General features: G+C 35.7%; 2 protein-coding genes across 2 annotated transcripts; both read left to right on the top strand.

The window, feature by feature from the left end:
- The first annotated feature begins 4415 nt into the window (after positions 1-4415).
- LOC143574165 (amine oxidase [copper-containing] gamma 2-like) lies at positions 4416-7789 on the top strand. The gene is made up of 5 exons (XM_077058855.1): positions 4416-5715; positions 6411-6524; positions 6619-7068; positions 7138-7235; positions 7469-7789. The coding sequence occupies exons 1-5, from the start codon at positions 4459-4461 to the stop codon at positions 7689-7691; spliced, it is 2142 nt and encodes a 713-aa protein (XP_076914970.1). The 5' UTR covers positions 4416-4458; the 3' UTR covers positions 7692-7789.
- Positions 7790-12167: 4378 nt separating this feature from the next.
- LOC143574164 (amine oxidase [copper-containing] gamma 2-like) lies at positions 12168-16503 on the top strand. The gene is made up of 4 exons (XM_077058854.1): positions 12168-13516; positions 14119-14232; positions 15129-15676; positions 16148-16503. Exons 1-4 carry the CDS (start codon positions 12233-12235, stop codon positions 16356-16358), a joined length of 2157 nt encoding a protein of 718 aa, XP_076914969.1. The 5' UTR covers positions 12168-12232; the 3' UTR covers positions 16359-16503.
- The last annotated feature ends 2197 nt before the right edge of the window (positions 16504-18700 follow it).

Genomic DNA, 18700 nt, shown 5'->3' with positions numbered 1-18700 from the left:
TTACTTGTTTATAAGTTTACAAAAACATCATATTTAATATTTAAACAAAAATATCCGAGCCATCGGATTCTTGAGCTCTTCGTCCTTCAAGCTCTATTATTGGTTACCTGCAAAATATTAGAAAATATGTCAGCAACGAATGTTGGTGAATATGCTGACGCTAAAATATTTTTCCTTACTAGATCACCCCTCGAGACCACGTAAGCCTCGGCCCATCTTGGCTTAGGAATAATCTAGTTAAAACAATATCATTATAAACTCGAGTCTCTACACTAGATCACCCCAGCAAAACGCTGCAGCGTTTCGACATAACTTAGGTACCATAAATATACACATGGTCAGTCTCACTCGAACGTACTTAGGTCCGTCCCATCGTGGCTGAAGGTCGTGACCAAGCGTGGTACGATGTGCCCACCGCGTTTTACCACACATGTAAGGATCCAGACAAACGTATACTACAGCCTGAGGGCTAGGCTTATACTCTTATTTACAATGTTTTTAGAGACACTTAGTCTCATGTAAAGTTTTACACATAATCAAGTTGACTCATTTGAAATCAAGTTTGTAAAACTGGGGCGTATTCACCTTTTCAAATGGGGATCGGCTTCAAACACCGTCCTTGGGTTTTTCCCTTGCTATCTCGCACCTATAGTACGAGTATAACTTTTGTTAGTCGGATATACGATCCGGCTTAAGACCTTTAGTCTTAGTTTTATAACCGCCACCTCGATTCTTTTATTCTCTTACTTTAAAACCTTTAGTTAAAAGTAATATTTATAAACCTTTAGTTTATTTTATAAAGCCCTACGTTTCTTCTTCTATAAGAAACGTATTCTTTTCTTTATTATTTAAGAATACTCTTTATTACTTAAATAATATTTATAACAAAGAATTATGTATATTCGCACATATATATTTATGCACATTTATATTTCTTTCTTTTCTTTTCTTTTCTTTGTTATACATTTCTTTTTATTTTCGAGATATCGAGTATAACCTCGACTTTAGGGTTAAGCCTTTATAATATTTTATTCGGCATTATGCCTACCTTTTACTCGGTTTATAAACCCTAGATACTCGAGCAGTACTTCGACGTCACTCTCTTTATCAACCTTCTTTGACCAGTACTCCACCATAGCACGCTTATCGAGGTGCACCAATACTTCACGGAACGCACTTCTAAATGATCGTCGGGACGTTGGGACGGCACCACCTTCGTTGTTGGAATGTTGTTGGGATATGGTACGGATATCGAGGGATCAAGGCACGTTTTTTGAGGAATCGGGGTAAGTTTATCGAGATGGATCGAGGGCACGAATTTCGAGGTGTAGATAGATGTTAGACAGAGAGTGAGATATTGAATTTTGGTGTGAGTTATGAAGACCCCGAACCTACTATTTATAGGCAAATTTTGGAAGCCCGTTGCGGTACGCCACGTTTCGCGACGTAGCTCTGCTGCGTCACAACGTAGATCTGCCACGTGGCGACACGTAGCAGACGTTGCCACGTGGCGACACGTGGTAACAGGTGGCGATCCGTTTTCCACGTGGCGACACATAGTGCCACCGTGTGCCACGTGGCACACGTGTCACAACCTGTCAGAAAACCCATCGCAGTACGCGATGGGTGTCCCTTCTGATTCATCGTGTATCGCAATGGGGTCAGGAAAACCAAAATTTTCATTTTAGCCCTTGAAGTTTGGAAATTGACAGTTTTGGTACTTGACTTTTGAAACTTGATATTTTTGGCTCAAAATTTTCGTGATGTTACAACTAACTTGGTCTAGTGGTAAATGAGTATGACTCCCAACTAAAAGATTGTGGGTTATAGTCTTATTTGAGACATGTTTAAGCCTTTTTTTTGCTTAGAATAATGTCTCTTAGTTACTACAAAGCGATTACAATAAAGTGGCAGACAAACGGGCAACAAGCTGCGTCGCAACCCCTTTTGAATAGCAAAGCCAATCCCACTAAAAACGACGCTTTGGGACCTAGGAGCTGAAGAGTTTTCGTGTACGATACGTTGAACCATACTCAAAAAATTCACAGCTTCTGGGGCCAGAAAACCAAATGTATCAAAAGCTAATAGGAGAAAGACATGTTGATTATTTAAACAAGCTTTCTCGTGTTTAACAACTTTGCCCGATTCAGCCTTCAACGCAGTCTCGCCCACAACAAACCCAGGGTCCCTGAGCCCAACAAGAGAAGACACTCATGTAAGATTCACACATGCGTGTTTTCCTTCTGCCCACCCGAACACAAGAATAACAGCTGGTCGTAAAGTATGCCTTCTTTCAAGAGGATCCGTGAGAAAGTTAACAAGGGCTTCCTTTTTAGCAGAAATCACTACCGTTTAAGAACATCACACAGAACATCCATAAACAAATCATGTCTGTATTTAAAGACAGACAATTCTTTGCAATGCACCGCATGGTCTCCAAAAGAATCCAAATAGACCTTGCGACAAATTGGGCAAGGCTCATCAATCATGACCATAGGGATCATTAACCGGTACTCAAGGATAGCCCTATACTCTAAACCCGACATATGTTAGCCCAATTCTTCAATGGGATGGCCGTTAGAAAATCCTTAGCCCGAGGAGCCCGAAGTCATTCAAACATCGCCTTTTGGCGAGTGGATAGATCAAACTTCATTTCTAAACTTTGGGCGATTCCACTATATAAGGCGCTCGCCACAACATGTTGGGCTTTAGGGGGGGTGTCCTTATTAGAGAACCCGCTAAGATCAAAATCTGGAAGTGAAGTACGTAAACGATCCATTACACACCCATAATCAGAGTCCAACCCATAAATATCACAACCCTGAAGAATATGGTCTTGCAAACACCATGATTGTGCTCTCGAAGCCACAAAAGCATATGCAGATATATCCTCGGCCGAACATAAACCCAACCCCCCCAAAACGGGTAGGTAGTGATGCCAACCTCCTTTGGAGATCCCCAAAGAATGGACCCCCACAAACCACTATGTCCTCAATCGCTCTTCGAAGGCCATTGTCAAATATAGAAACAGCTTCCCCAACATACATAGGTTGGCACGTTCTCAAACCGAACAAAAGCTTTGCGACTCCCATACATGAGCGAAGCAAAAGAAGCTTGCATTAAGGATCCCGAAGTCTTGGGAGATAGCTCATCAGTTTCACAGCGCTAGATGCCCTTTTCATAGCCAAACTGCTGATAAACCCCGCATCCTGGCTTACAGCACCACCAAGGAGTTTCACACCCAACACCAGCCTATTTTTATATATTAGTTTTTTTCATAGCCCAAATTATAATCAAGGAAGCCAATTTAAAAATTAAAATTTTTAAACCCAACAAAATACTCGTTTTACTTTAAGGCCTAGAATATTTTTCGCTTCGTCTATAAAAACTTTCCAATTCTCGAAGTCAGCCATGAAGATGAGTTAGAGTTTTCACTAACCATAAAAGCAAGAAAAGTGTACTGTCCGAAAAATCGACATGGGAACAAGGCCATTGCTGTGTTCGCTGAATGAAGGGATGGACAGCGTAGGAAGCGACAGAAGCCAAAGGAAGGGAAGCCGTGAATATTGGAACCGATGATTGGGACATCACTTGTTTGTTCTCTGATATGTTCGTGAATATGGAAGTGGCGATTGGTTTTTACTAGCTAGGGTATTGTAAATTGAAATTGGTAAAAAGGTAATTACATATTAGAAGAGGAAATATATAATTAAATGTTTAATATTGATGATATATTTAATAAGGAAGAGTAGGGAGAGGAAATATATAAAATCTCACTTTTATTCTTTTTAAAAAGGAAAAATAAAATTGCTAAAGTCCAAAAACTCTCAACTTGATTTGACCACACAAAGACGTAGACATTGATATTAACTTACAAATAGAACATCATCAAATGGTATATATAAAGACAAAACCTATTTAGAGATTTATGAATTATGGACATCTCTTTTATTTTTTAATATAGCAAAGATACAAAAAAATAAATTGTTATAAAAGTAATTTGATTTATATAAATTAATTATGAAAGTAGGTGTAATGATATGACGTTTAAAAAAACTTGTACCATTGTAGGTAAAATAAGAACTTTTAAGTTCAGGATCATACATCCCAGTTGAGATATGTGGTTTGCGAGTGTTTGAAGTTGGTTTGCACTACCAACTCTTTATGCATATATGTTAGTTGCTCAATTAAATCTAGCTATCATAATTTCTATACAAAAAAGATATTTAATAATCCTAATCGCTTTAAACATAACAAAACATTAAACTTTGCCGCAATTTAAGGGACGGTTGAAGCCTACCATGTTTGTCCAATTGTGTTGCCTATTAATTTCGAAGACTTTTTTTTTCTTTTGGACGGCTATGCTTTTAAAAATAAAAATTAAAACATCCCCTGGGACCCAAATGACCAATATAACACCATATAGCGTGAGTGGTGTCATGTACGTGGGTGAGAGAGATGGAGAAACCTTATTCTATCCGACTCTTGATCGTCATCATTGTCATCTCCATGGCAATTTTTATATTCACATACTCAAGAAGCCCAACTGAAAATATACTTAGCTCCAACAAGCTCCGATCAAACTCACTCATCAACACTCCAGACCACCACTTCACAGACACACCACTTCACCCACTCGACCCATTAACCGTACCCGAAATCTACAACATCCGATCCATTCTCTCGGCATATGCACCCTTTTCATCCTCCTTCCCATCCATCAACACCCTCTCTTTAGATGAACCCGACAAAAGTCAAGTGCTAGGTTGGAAAAGAGGCGACCAACTTCCGCCTAGAAGAGCATCGGTCGTGTCGTTTTTAAATGGCCAAACACATCTTCTAAATGTTGATTTGGACCTTGGAGTAGTTACAAACGATGTTGTTAACGTCGGGTCTGGTTACCCAATGTTAACAACTGAGGACATGACAATGGCTTTAGAGGTTATTTTTTCGGAGTTGGAGTTTAACAAGTCTATTTTGGCTAGAGGCGTGGACTTTAATGATCTGGTATGCGCCCCACCGTCACCGGGCTGGTTTGGGCCCGATGAGGAGGGGAAAAGAATCGTTAAAGTCCAGTGCTTTTCTAGCCAAAACACTCCTAACTTTTACATGAGGCCCATCGAAGGGCTAACCGTGACTGTGGATGTGGATAAAAGAGAGGTTGTCAAACTAACTAATACCGGTCGAGACATTCCTGTACCAAAAGAAACCAATACTGATTACCGATACACTACTCAAAGCCCGTTTTCAAGTGTGGGCCCTGAAACCAACCCTATGTCTATGGAACAACCCAAAGGGTCTAGTTTCACCGTAGAGAACGGGCATATAGTGAAATGGGCTAATTGGGTTTTTCACTTGAAGCCCGATATTCGGGCTGGGATGATAATATCCCAGGCCATGGTCCGGGATGAGAACGGGGAGTATAGGAGCGTGATGTACAAAGGTTTTGCATCAGAACTTTTTGTACCATATATGGACCCGGACCAATCTTGGTACTTCAAGTCATATATGGATGCTGGTGAATTCGGGCTTGGTGCAACCGCTATGGCCCTTGTGGAATTGAATGATTGTCCGAGGTACTCATATTATATGGACGGCGTGTTTGCTAGTGCCGACGGCCAACCGATCATCCAGCCTAATATGATTTGCATATTTGAAAGCTACTCAGGAGATATTGGTTGGAGGCATTCCGAAATTCCGGCCATGGGTTTTGATGTAAGTACAGACTAACAATTCCTAAATTATTAAAACTGTTGATTGAGTACACAATTATTAACACAATAAGCACCTCAAGACTGCAACTGGTACTGTCTTAAGTTAAAACGTCTAAATAACTAATTTAAGAAAATAGATACAACCACCCAAGGTACGTCATAATGAGTGATAACAACTATACATATATATTAAAGAGAATATAACAAATCATATTTTAGGCCGGACATTTTTAGGCCATATGTTACATTTGACAAACAATTTAAAAGCTCTAATAGTTTAATGGGTCATGATCGATTGGGGACACATTACGTCATTTTTTATGTTAACGTATCATATTTGATGAATTAACTATAATTTAATAATTAATATGTTTGAAAAAGTTTAACATTAATAATCACTCCTTGAGTAAATCGTATCAGACTGTTTGTCTATGGCCTATAAGACACTATGAAAATGTAAGCCTCGATTGATTGATTATTAAAAAAAATCCGTGCGCGATGATATATTATATAATTAGGCACTTTCACCTTTTTTTCCTCATATGAAACACCCACATGCACTTTGTCTATATATCGACTTTCTAATGGTTCGCCCTTAGACATTGTTACCGACCATGATATAAGGCGTGCATAATTTATTGATTTACTATATTATTAATGTTATTATCATTATTGTTATTATTTATGTTAAAACAGATAAGAGAATCAAGGCCAAAGGTGACACTAATAGCTCGAATGGTAGCATCCGTTGGAAACTATGATTATATTTTTGATTGGGAATTCCAAACCGATGGCTTAATCCGTGTTAAGGTACTTTTATTTTTTATAAATCCGGTATTACAATTTTGTTTTTAGTCACCAGAGAAAAAAGTTATACTTGACGAACTCTTGATTATCACAACAGGTCGGACTATCGGGAATGCTAATGGTGAAAGCAACTCCATATGAAAACTTATACAATGTCTCCAACACCGAAGACATGACCGGAACATTAGTATCAGAAAATGTGATCGGTGTTGTTCACGACCACTACATCTCATTTCACCTTGATATGGACATCGATGGCCCGAACAATTCATTTGCCGAGGTCAACTTGGTCAAAGAAGAAACGTTACCGGGTCAATCTCCTAGAAAAAGCTACTTAAAAGCAAAAAGGAAAGTGGCAAAGACGGAAGACGATGCAAAGATCAAGCTTAAATTATACGACCCGTCTGAATTTCATGTCTTTAATCAGGCACGAAAGTCAAGGTTGGGTAATCCGTCGGGTTACAAGATCGTGCTCGGTGGGACCGCGGCTAGCTTGCTTGATCATGATGATCCACCGCAACTTCGGGCTGCTTTTACGAATAATCAGGTATAAATAATGATTTATGAAAATAATTTGATGGACATGGAGTAAAATGGGGTTTTGTTAATGTGACAGATTTGGGTGACTCCACATAATAAAAGTGAAGAATGGGCTGGTGGTCTTTTGGTATCTCAAAGCAAAGGAGAAGATACACTTGCCGTATGGTCTGCTAAGTAAGTTGGGCTGGGCCGGGTCAAAATTCAAAACAATGCAATTAAATTTTAAGATGACCAAATAAAATCGGTAATTTTGGCTTAAGAAATTCAAAATAATAGGGTATATTGGTGATCGAGAAGTAGACATGATGGTAGTCACATAAACAATATCTCAAAGTCACGTTAAAAGTCAGTATATTGATTAGGAAACTCCCATGATATTGAGTTTTTTTCTTCTTTTTACTGAACAGGAATCGTGAGATCGAGAATAAGGACATAGTGTTATGGTACACATTGGGCTTTCATCACATACCATGCCAAGAGGATTTCCCGATAATGCCAACGGTTTCATCGAGTTTTGAATTGAAACCTGTAAATTTCTTCGATCGAAATCCCATTCTTAATGCAAAACCTACTTTTCAAAAAGATCTTCCTGTGTGTTTTGCTACTAGATCCTACCGATCAGCATCTTAGAGGTTAGATGTCCGGCCTTTCACACAGGAGTCCGAACTTAGAGATGCACTACTGTAACAACTATAAACAAATAGTCTGATAATTTTGATGTTTATTTAATTGTATCATATGTAATGAACTACATATACTAGAGTTAACCTATAAAATGTTAAAAAACAACAAAATCGCATGAAATCTTGAACTATTTATTATAGAAACTAGTGTTTTATCGGAGCGTTGCGCTGGGAAAACTCAGGCAGTGGTAAAACTTAAGTGTTGTTAGTCCCGGGCGTTGAGTTGGTAAGTCGAAGCGAATTCGGACGATTTCGGTTACATGCGTTATGAGGGTAGCGTCGGTTGGTAAAACTCGGGCTTTGTAAAACCCGAGCACTATTGATCTCGGGCGTTAAGGCGGTGAGTCTAAACAAATTTGATCGATTTCCATCATGTTTGTTGCGTTACCATAACTAAAACAAAATATATATAAAAAGGTAAGCACAACACACATGACCCAACAAATTGAACTTGGAAAAAAAAGCCAATTTAAACAAACAAAAACATCCTTTCCCATTCCAAAGATTCGAACTTGGGAGGCATACCATATTATACATAAGAATAACACCACACAACCAACAGGCCAGAAATCTAAGTTGTTTTATAAGTGGAAACAATCTATTATATATCAAAATAACAACTTTGTGGCACCAACAATCTCTTTTATACTATATATATAATGGGATAAAATAGATTTGGATAGTGGCGGCACTGAAAATTCACGTGCGCGGGCCTAGCCGGAAAAAAATATGCCTCTTAAGCCTTAACGAACTAAATAATGTAAATTTGAAACTATTGGACTAAAATCGCATATTTGATCAAATTACAAGAACGAATATCGCATTTACTCGTAAACAAATGTTACTTTTATGACATTATAGTCATATCCATTCTTTTTATAATTTTTTCCCTATTTTTAACGACAATTAAATTAAATCTTCTTTCTTTTAGGTCGTTTTAATTAATAGAATATTTTTTAAACAATCTCAACTATGCCCTATTGGTGATGGTCTCAACTAAAGGGGTATTTGTTTTTTAATAAATAACGACTAACAGATGTTAACTACGTTAGTGATTTGCTGACATGGCACGCCTAATTGTCAAAAAAATTACTTATGTGGCAGCTTACGTGGCAACCGCAAACAACATAAGCAGGAGCAACACCCTAGATCTCAATAAACTCATCATTTTCTTACCTCCACCATCTGTAGCCCCTCTACCTTTTTCACTTCATGGCCACCCATTTCCACGAACAGCTAGCGCTGCCACACCAGACTTTACTCCACCACCACCGCTACAATAGATCTTCTACGCCTCCAACGCCTCTTCTCCAAGTTTTCTTCTACGCTAGCACCTTCAACCTCCGTTAACCACCTCCGTCGCCCGCCCCCGCCACCTACAACCTCTGTCCCATCCTCTGCCACTGCCGACGTGTAACATCCTGTTTTACGAGTCTCTTATATATATAAGATTATTTATTTAAAAGATCTAAAAGGAATTCAATTATGGACTATGGCATGGGCTTGGTGTTCATGGGATTACTATAGGCTTGAAAGGGGTTTATGAGTATAAATACCCTTGTTTTGTCCATAAACCCTAAACCCTTTCACATATTTCACCTGCACCTCAAGAGAACACACACACTCCTCCATCTCTCCATATCCTTCACCCAATCCCGTTTTTGAGTGTTGGAATTATTATCAGCCAATATACAAAACTTGAGATTATTTATTTCCAATTTGACTAATAATAACAAATAACAATAATATTAGGATTATGATCATAAATTAATGACGATTTTAATTATAATTATCAAAATTAGTAAGATAATTAATCATAATAATAACAAATAGGGTTTGGATAAAAAAAAATATTTTTATCGTACGAATTGTACAAATAACTATAAACTATGTTAACAATAGATTGATTATTACTCCATTCGTCCTATTTTAAGTGTCATGGTTTGAAAAACACAAAATTCAAGGTATATTGAATGACAACTTTTTTGTATTACCAAATGTCATTAATGCCCTTAGAAAATTGGTCAATCAACATTGTTTATTAATACTAGTTGCGTGTTTAAGGGTAAATTGAAAATTGACTTAACTTTTGAAAGTAGACGTTTGTAATAAGACAAATAAAAAAGGACATATGAACATTTTTAATGAGGTAGAGTGAGTATTACACAATAACTTTTGAACTACATTAATTAATATTATAATATAATATTTTTTATAAAATAGTTATTTTTTAAAAAACTGTAATTACTTTATTTATTTGCATGTTTAGTATATTAATTTTATTTGTATCGAATTTTTATTTGTATCGAATTTCACCTTATAACAAATATTCTAAATAATAATAATAATTCTAATATATTTATTTAAATATGTGTTATATATATATGTTAAAATAATTTAAGCTTATGATTCACTTTTATTAAATACAAGACAATAAAACTACAATATAATATAAATTAATAAAATATAATAAAACAAAATATAATACTATTAGATAGTGTTAACATAGTAGCCTTTAAAGCCTTTAAAAACCACATGAATTATTTTTCAATTTTGAGTTACATCTCACACATGATATATCACATTCTTGTTTAACCTAAGTCAAAGTATTTAAAATAACTCAAGTGGATTCAAGATGGTGTGATGCGCGATTAAATTCCCCAATCTCCTCATAAAATCTGTATATATGATGTTACAATAGTATATCCTACGTGTGTGTCAATAATAATAATAATAATAATAATAATAATAATAATAATAATAAATGCTATTATTGAGAAGATACTTCATATCTTATTTTAAATATATATATATATAAATATAATCTTTAAAAACTTTCTAGTTGGTTTTCACATCCTCTCAAGCCAACATAAATACTTCTTATACATTTGATCTGAATTCATTAGTATGAGTCTTATCAAACTCATATAGCTCTTAAACAAGTTATAACATCTCATTAAATTAAAACTTACCAAATATTTTATATAAAAATCCTATAAAATATGGATATACTAAAAATTCATATCGGATTTAAAAAAAAAGATATAACTAAGAAATAATTTTATATTAATTAAAAAATAAGTGGGTCTAGATCTCACTAAACTTTGATAACTTTTAACGGGTTATAACATCTTATTTATTTTTTATTTATGAAACTCTGTCATCATCAAACCTCAAATATATCATTAACTTCCTTATAATAAATAAAATTAAAATCCAAAAAAATAAATAAATATTATTAACGAAAAATGTAAAACAATCCTCGTAATATGAGGAATGCTATTAATGAGGAGATACTCCATATTTTACAATATTAATAATGTTTAAAGCTTTTTAAAAATTTTGCTAGCTAGCAATGGCGAACCTACTTTGAAGATAGGGGGTAGGCCGGCCCTTGTGAAAAAAAAATTTATTCATATATATGTATTAAAATCCCGATCGAACTCTGAGAAATTTTGACATCGACCCCAGTGAAATTTCGAGAACCACAAATTACCTCTGTGGAATTTCAAAAAAACCCAATAATATTTCAAGACCGAACCTAATAAAAATAAACTTGCATATTTACAATTATAATTATATAAAGCATGTAAATAATCTATCTAATTAAATTTAAGATTAATACAAACAATTTTAATATAAATTTAAGCTCAAATGCTCATCAATCTATACCTAATTTTTAAGCCCAATTCCCAAACTACAAGTACCAACCCAATTTACAATTAATTTAATTAAAAAAAGTTATGATGACAAAAGTAATATGTCGAGTGAGTTTAGTGAATTAAGAGCTTTAACTTTGAAAGAAAATATTTCAACTTTCTATATACATTTTAGTCGCCAACTTTATTTGCGTTGGTATATCGTTGATTTAAGTTAGCTTTCGTATTACCCGTCACAACCGCAAACTTTAAAAGATGTTTTTCCGCTCGGAGTATGTGAAGTCCAATTTGTGTATCTTGATGGGTGATAAGAATTTAAACAATAGTTTTATTAACGTCTAACTTGATGACATTTTGGTTAGATTTCTAAAAATGAAAACCCGTAAAAAACAACTTTAGATATATTGTATTTTAATTATTCATTTCAAATGAAGTTTCACGTACTTTTTTAGGTTATATGATATTTTGTTTTGATTATCATTTTTTATATCTGACCCAGCCTGATTTGACCCGAGTGGAACGACTGCACTAGATCAAAAAAAAATCTATATATTGATTAACCGACCCGACCAACAGAACCAGGCCAACAGATCAATTATATAAGCATAGTCAACTGATTACCGATCCAAAAAATTTCTGACCCCTGTTAACAAATTTTGAATCCTCCACTGCTAGTTGGACAGAAGATATTTTTTACAAACTAACAAAATATGTGTTATGTGTATTACCTCATGCACATACTTTTATTAACACTTGGTCTCTGCACTGATCATTACTCTCCTTCCATATATATATGCAACATCCAACACACTCACACTAACTTGTACAAATGGATTCAAGAAACTTACTTCGATTCCTCTTCTTCACTTTCGTCATCGCCCTCCTCCTCCTACTCACTCTCACCAACATCCCTCACCCTCTTCCCCTCTCCAACGAAATCGAGTTACCTGGTTGCGCCACCAACAACCGCTTCATCAAACACCCATCCAAACCCAAAACCACCACCCGCCTCCACACCGCTGACGTTCCCCACCACCCACTCGACCCCCTCACCCTAACCGAACTCAATAAAGTCCGGTCCATCCTCTTATCCAACCCGTTGTTTCAAAACTCCAAAACCTACGCGCTTCACTCCGTGGTCCTGGAGGAGCCAGATAAGTCTGTGGTCCTGAAGTGGGACCACGAAGATGCACTGCCGCCTAGAAAGGCGTCAGTCATAGCACGTGTCAAAAGTGAGACTCATGTTCTCACTGTTGACATTAGTTCTGGTGATGTTATTAAAGTGGATGTAGGTGAGCACTCTGGCTACCCGACAATGACTATGGAAGACATGACCTCATCGACGTGGGCCCCACTTGCGAACGCGGAGTTCAACCGTACGATCATGGCGCGTGGGGTTGATTTAAAAGATCTCGCGTGTTTGCCGATCTCACTCGGGTGGTTCGGGAAGTCCGAGGAAGGACGGAGGTTGATTAAGGTACAATGTTATTCGATGGAAGGTACTGCTAACTTTTACATGCGACCCATCGAAGGGCTGACGGTTGTTCTAGATATGGATACTAAACAAGTGGTGGAGATTACGGACAAAGGGAAGTCCATCCCTATACCAAAGTCCGCGGGTACAGACTATCGGTTCTCCGCACAAAACACTAAAATAAATCTTGTTAACCCGATATCCATTGAGCAACAAAAGGGTCCGAGTTTTACAGTAGAAGACCATTTAGTGAAATGGGCAAATTGGGAATTCCACCTTAAACCTGACCCGAGAGCGGGTGTGGTGATTTCTCGGGCCAGGGTTAGGGACCCGGATACGGGGAAGATAAGGAATGTGATGTATAAAGGGTTCACTTCCGAGCTATTTGTTCCGTATATGGATCCAACCGACGCGTGGTATTTCAAGACTTATATGGACGCGGGCGAATACGGGTTCGGGCTTCAGGCGATGCCGCTTGACCCGCTTAACGATTGCCCGCGTAACGCATATTATATGGATGGTGTATTTGCGGCTGGGGATGGAAAGCCCTATGTTCGATCGAATATGGTTTGTGTTTATGAGAGTTACGCTGGAGATATAGGATGGCGGCACTCTGAGAGTCCGATTACCGGATTGGAGGTACGTTAAAGATCGGATCAAGATAGTATACTAGTCTAAAAGTGTACATCAACTTGCATGTTATTTTATACAGGTGGTGTGACAGTTTCCCTCTTAATCTCTTATCATACGGGCTGTATGATGTCATATGGTCCGTATGGTAGAGGAGAAAAGGGACACGCGACTTATAATATGGTCTTTGTCAATAGTTATATCAGTTGTTTCTCGTTGGTCGTACAATTTAGTTCTTGTATGACCCGTGTAATATTTTTCGCCTTATCATATATCCCGTGTCCCTTACAAAACAACCCATTTGATCAACTTTCACCCCACTGAAAGACTAGAATGATCATATATGTCGTATTACACGTCACTGGTATCGGATTAGGACATTAGTGGTGTTTCTGTAACAACAGTCTAAAAAAAAAAGAAAAAGCCTAAAATACCAATCACATATATTACTTTGGACGTGACGTATTTGAATTTTGGTGGAATCTTGGATTGATATGGTGGTGATGTTTGCTTTATTGGAAATGTCGCCTTGTTGGATCATTATTTGTTGGGTGGTTGTTTTTTGAAATATTAAGATAGTGACAGCCAATATTTGTGACTGAAATTTGCAGATACGAGAAGTGAGACCAAAGGTGACGCTTGTTGTAAGGATGGCAGCTTCCGTCGCTAATTATGATTATATTGTCGATTGGGAGTTTCAAGCCGATGGGTTGATCCGAGTCAAGGTTAGCCTATATATTATATTATATTATATTGTTTTATAACTTTGTTAAATGCCAACTTGTTTTCAAAAATAACAAAATTGATTCTGTAACCAAAAAAAAAATGTCTAAAAATCTTAATTATTTATTGTTTTTCTTCTTTTGTTATTTTAAGAAGATCCATTATCTACGTTCGTGCAGTCTTGTCTAAATATATTTTTATATGCAGTTTTTGTTTTATTTTGTATCAAATTTATGTTTTCAAAGTTATTAATTTTTGTTCTAAAATATTTTTGAGTTTAGATTCTATGTTTATTTATTAATAAATTTTTAGTAAATATTGTGGCGTTTTAAAACTCCCTTATATTTTGTAAAAACAAACATGATATATATTTTGCTCATATTTTTTTATTAGCAAACTAAACAGGGAAAATACATATTATACCAAACAATCAATCCTAATAAAAAACAAACCTCTAGCCCATGCACTGATAAAACATTTTGCTTCATTTTCTAACTTTAATCACTACCCTAACATCATATAGTGTCAATAATATATCTTTTGAGACTCATTCTATAAATTGATTTAACTTATTTTGTATCCCATATTTGTCTTTTTTTTTCTTTAAACTATTAGAGGACTAAATATAATGCTATGCTACGAACATTACTAGTGGAATCATTCTTTGATACCAACAGAATCCCCAAGACACCAACCGATCCGCTATATTTGTTGATTCCCTATCTTGCCTCTACATAAATATGTTACAGATATTTTTATAAACAAATTTAATTTACAAAACTAATAATAATTAAAGATACCCAAGTTGATTGTGTAGTGATCGTCTCTGTCACGAATTATTTATAAAATATCTTTGATGATGTAATCTTGATTTGAAGTTTGAAATTGACATTTTAAGGTTGGACTTAGTGGAATCTTGATGGTGAAAGGCACTTCCTATGACAACATGAACCAAGTAAACCAACCGGAAAATCTTCATGGCACGCTATTATCGGAAAACGTGGTCGGAGTCATCCACGACCACTATATCACCTTTTACCTTGACATGGACGTGGATGGGCCCGGCAACTCTTTTGTCAAAGTCAACATCAAGCGGGAAACAACCTCGCCCGGGGAGTCCCCTAGATTAAGTTACTTGAAAGCCGTTAGAAACGTCGTAAAGACAGAAAAAGATGCACAAGTAAAACTAAAACTCTATGACCCGTCTGAGTACCATATTGTTAACCCATCTAAGAAAACACGTGTGGGCAACCCGGTTGGGTACAAGTTGGTCCCAGGTGGCACTGCTGCTAGTTTATTGGATCTTGACGATCCGCCCCAAAAACGGGGTGCCTTCACAAATAATCAAATTTGGGTCACCCCGTATAACAAAAGTGAGGAGTGGGCCGGGGGATTGTTTACTTATCAAAGTCATGGGGATGACACGCTTGCGGTTTGGGCCGAAAGGTAAGTGTTTCCCTTTATTTGTTATTTTGTAAAAGACAGTTTAACAACAGGATTGGACGATCGGACCGAAACCAACCACATAACCGGTCTGCATGTGCACATTTTATGCAATCAAACCATGTGGTAAGACCAAACTTAAAAATAAAAAAAATAAAAACATTTTTACAAAATCTCATATAGTGTTAATTTACTCCTTAAGACTACATATTTTCTTTTTTCATGTTTTATATTCTATAAAATTACATACTTACATTTATGAAAAACTTGCCTGACCATTAAATTGGTAAGGTGACCGGTTTGATGGCCGGTCTAGTTATGAAAGCATTGGTTAATTCTATACCCAGAGTTAAATAAAGATGACCGGTTTGGTTTGGTTTGGTTTGGCTTATTTAAATAAATGTATTATACTCACGTATGGTTTCATGAATTTACATTTTATATCCCCCAATTGCCAATTACACTTTCTTTCAGGGACCGACCTATAGAGAACAAGGACATTGTAATGTGGTACACACTCGGGTTTCATCATGTACCATGCCAAGAGGACTACCCAATCATGCCAACCGTATCATCGAGTTTTGATTTGAAGCCCGTTAACTTTTACGAGAGCAATCCTATTCTCAACATCCCACCACATTTTGAGAAAGATTTGCCGGTTTGTAGCGCGGCTGCTACTGCTTAATTAGTTGCCTAGACCTTTAATTAGAATGATATTTGGTTCAAACTTGTATGAATTTGGGGAAGTAGGAAGTTGTAGAACCTTATCAATCGGTTCATATATAATAACGGTTTCAGGCACGTCTACGTCTTGGTTGTTCTCTTGTTCAATTTTCATATAATTTGGTTGGTGTTAGTTGATGATAACTAGTTACAGAGATGGATCAGAATCTTTTTTTTTTTTTAACCATGCTCACAGTTTTTTTTTATCATCATACATCTATCAAAAGATATTTTTTACTTTATTGAGTTTGAGCCACAAAAACATTCTATAATGGAATTCAATCCTGGTCCAAGGCATATGGTATTGGCATTGCAGATCAGTTTTGCTTTCTTTTTTTTAAAATTTTATCTTAATAATAACTTTAAAATTGAATTTTTTTTATTTTATAGTTTATAAAATCACTTCAAATATAGTAGTTTGTCCAAGAATATTTTTTAAAATATATTCTTATAGATACAAGATTGTTGATGTTTATTAGTTTTAAGTTGTCTCAGTCCTCTAATTTTTTTATTTTATTTTAAAAGTTTACCACTTCAAGTAGTTTTGATTTTGAACAATTATGTATATACTCCTAGATGCTTATGTCAGATTTGCGTCCATTGCTTCTATTTAATTATATGTAATTTTGAATTTTTGATGTTTGTTTGTGTTCCTTGTTATTTGTTTAGCATCTTAAGATGAACATGATTAAAATTTCACCACTCCAACCAGGAAATCCCTTCGAATAAGATACAAAACAGCGCTCCATACAATTTCTCAAAATGTTATTCGTTTATGCGTTTAACTTTGTTAATAGTTGCTCCTATGCCTCGTAAATTCAGAATATGTGAGAACATGTAACGTAGTCGAAGGAAGAGGTGTGACCATTGTTGATTGATTACCGTATGCACATATATGAGTTTCAAACAACCACTTTTACATACAGAGAAAATCATAAAACTAGTTATTCCATACTCACGCGATGGTGAGTTGCATATTATCCATTCTAGTCATGTATAATATCACGTACACTACCAATGTTGATATAAGGGCATCCCAATTGGTATTAGGTGACAAGTGTTTGTATTCCAAACAAAACCCATAAAGTGATCTTCACTATTGGAGGTTGCTAGCTTGGAAAAGAGAGACAGCAAAAGTTTGTGAATCCAAAATGGTTTGTAGGAGTATGACATGGCCCATCTTAACAATATATATACAAATTCAAGCAAGCAAAAAACAAATCAAATAAACATTCACACACCTCCAGATTATTTCCATTTTCTGAAGTCCTCCTACTTAGTTCATAGTGGTATATATTATTGGTGTTTTCAAATTTATATCTAAGGCAAAAAGGAATGGAATATTTAAAAATTATCAATAGTAAAGTAATCGCTTTTTATAATAATAACAAGATGATAAAATTTAATAGAGTAATTAAATTTATGTGTTATTTTATCTATTTAATATATATGAAATATAAAATTATTAGTTATCAAATATATATATTGTTATAGATTAAATAAAGAAAAAAAAAGTAGATGATGAGATGGATGGTAAGCTGATAGTTTGAAACAAGGACGGGTAAATAGCCACCGGAGGCAGGGCCGGCCCATAGGGGTGGCGGGGTGGTCGACGGCCACAGGCCCTACACCCCGTTAGGCCCGAAATTTTTTTTTTTAAAAATTATATTTATTTTTATTAAAAACAAGATAAAAGATCAAATAAGAAGTTTGATTTTCCTAAGAAGGCTAGGAAGGAGGGTATTTTAGTTTACTACCTTAATATTGAAACCCACTTAATTTAATTTCAAAAACTCACTTAATTAAAACCACTTAAATTTTCACTTATCTCATACAACCACCACCGCCCACCGCCACCACCTTCCTGGAAAAGTCTTCGAAAATTTCTCCCGAATATAAAACACTATGAAAAACACAATGAAAAAGACACAATGTAAAAACACAATGGAAAAAACACTATGAAAATAAAAACACAATGTAAAACACAATTAAATAACACAATGTAAAAAACACAATGCAAAAAGCACTATGAAAAAATAAAACACACTTGTATAACACAATTTTGTAAAACAAAATTTGGGTAAAACACACTTTGTAAAAAACCCACGAATTTTTTTTTATTTTTATATAGCAATATGGTACTTATATAAAAGATAAAAAAACACTCGTTATTATGGTGAAATTGTTTTGAAAAAAAATGTCGTATAAAAAAGTTATGGGGGTGTTTGACATGTGTCTTGCATGTAGAGAGAGAAAGTGCGTTATCCCTATTATGCCCTTACCCTTGTTTTGCACTTGATGATC

This window comes from Bidens hawaiensis, unplaced genomic scaffold (assembly GCF_021521415.1).
Source record: "Bidens hawaiensis isolate Kalapana, Puna unplaced genomic scaffold, B.hawaiensis_p1.1 tig00026855_1, whole genome shotgun sequence".
Lineage (NCBI taxonomy): Eukaryota > Viridiplantae > Streptophyta > Magnoliopsida > Asterales > Asteraceae > Bidens > Bidens hawaiensis.
The sequence above is the reverse complement of the archived record's forward strand: the minus strand, read 5'-3'. Positions and strand labels throughout refer to the sequence as shown.

Coding starts and splice junctions, on each gene's coding strand:
- LOC143574165 (XM_077058855.1), top strand. CDS start 4,459: ATGGAGAAACCTTATTCTATCCGACTCTTGATCGTCATCATTGTCATC. Junction 5,716..6,410: donor TTCCGGCCATGGGTTTTGAT/GTAAGTACAGAC, acceptor ATGTTAAAACAG/ATAAGAGAATCAAGGCCAAA. Junction 7,069..7,137: donor CTGCTTTTACGAATAATCAG/GTATAAATAATG, acceptor TTAATGTGACAG/ATTTGGGTGACTCCACATAA.
- LOC143574164 (XM_077058854.1), top strand. CDS start 12,233: ATGGATTCAAGAAACTTACTTCGATTCCTCTTCTTCACTTTCGTCATC. Junction 13,517..14,118: donor GTCCGATTACCGGATTGGAG/GTACGTTAAAGA, acceptor TGAAATTTGCAG/ATACGAGAAGTGAGACCAAA. Junction 15,677..16,147: donor CTTGCGGTTTGGGCCGAAAG/GTAAGTGTTTCC, acceptor ACTTTCTTTCAG/GGACCGACCTATAGAGAACA.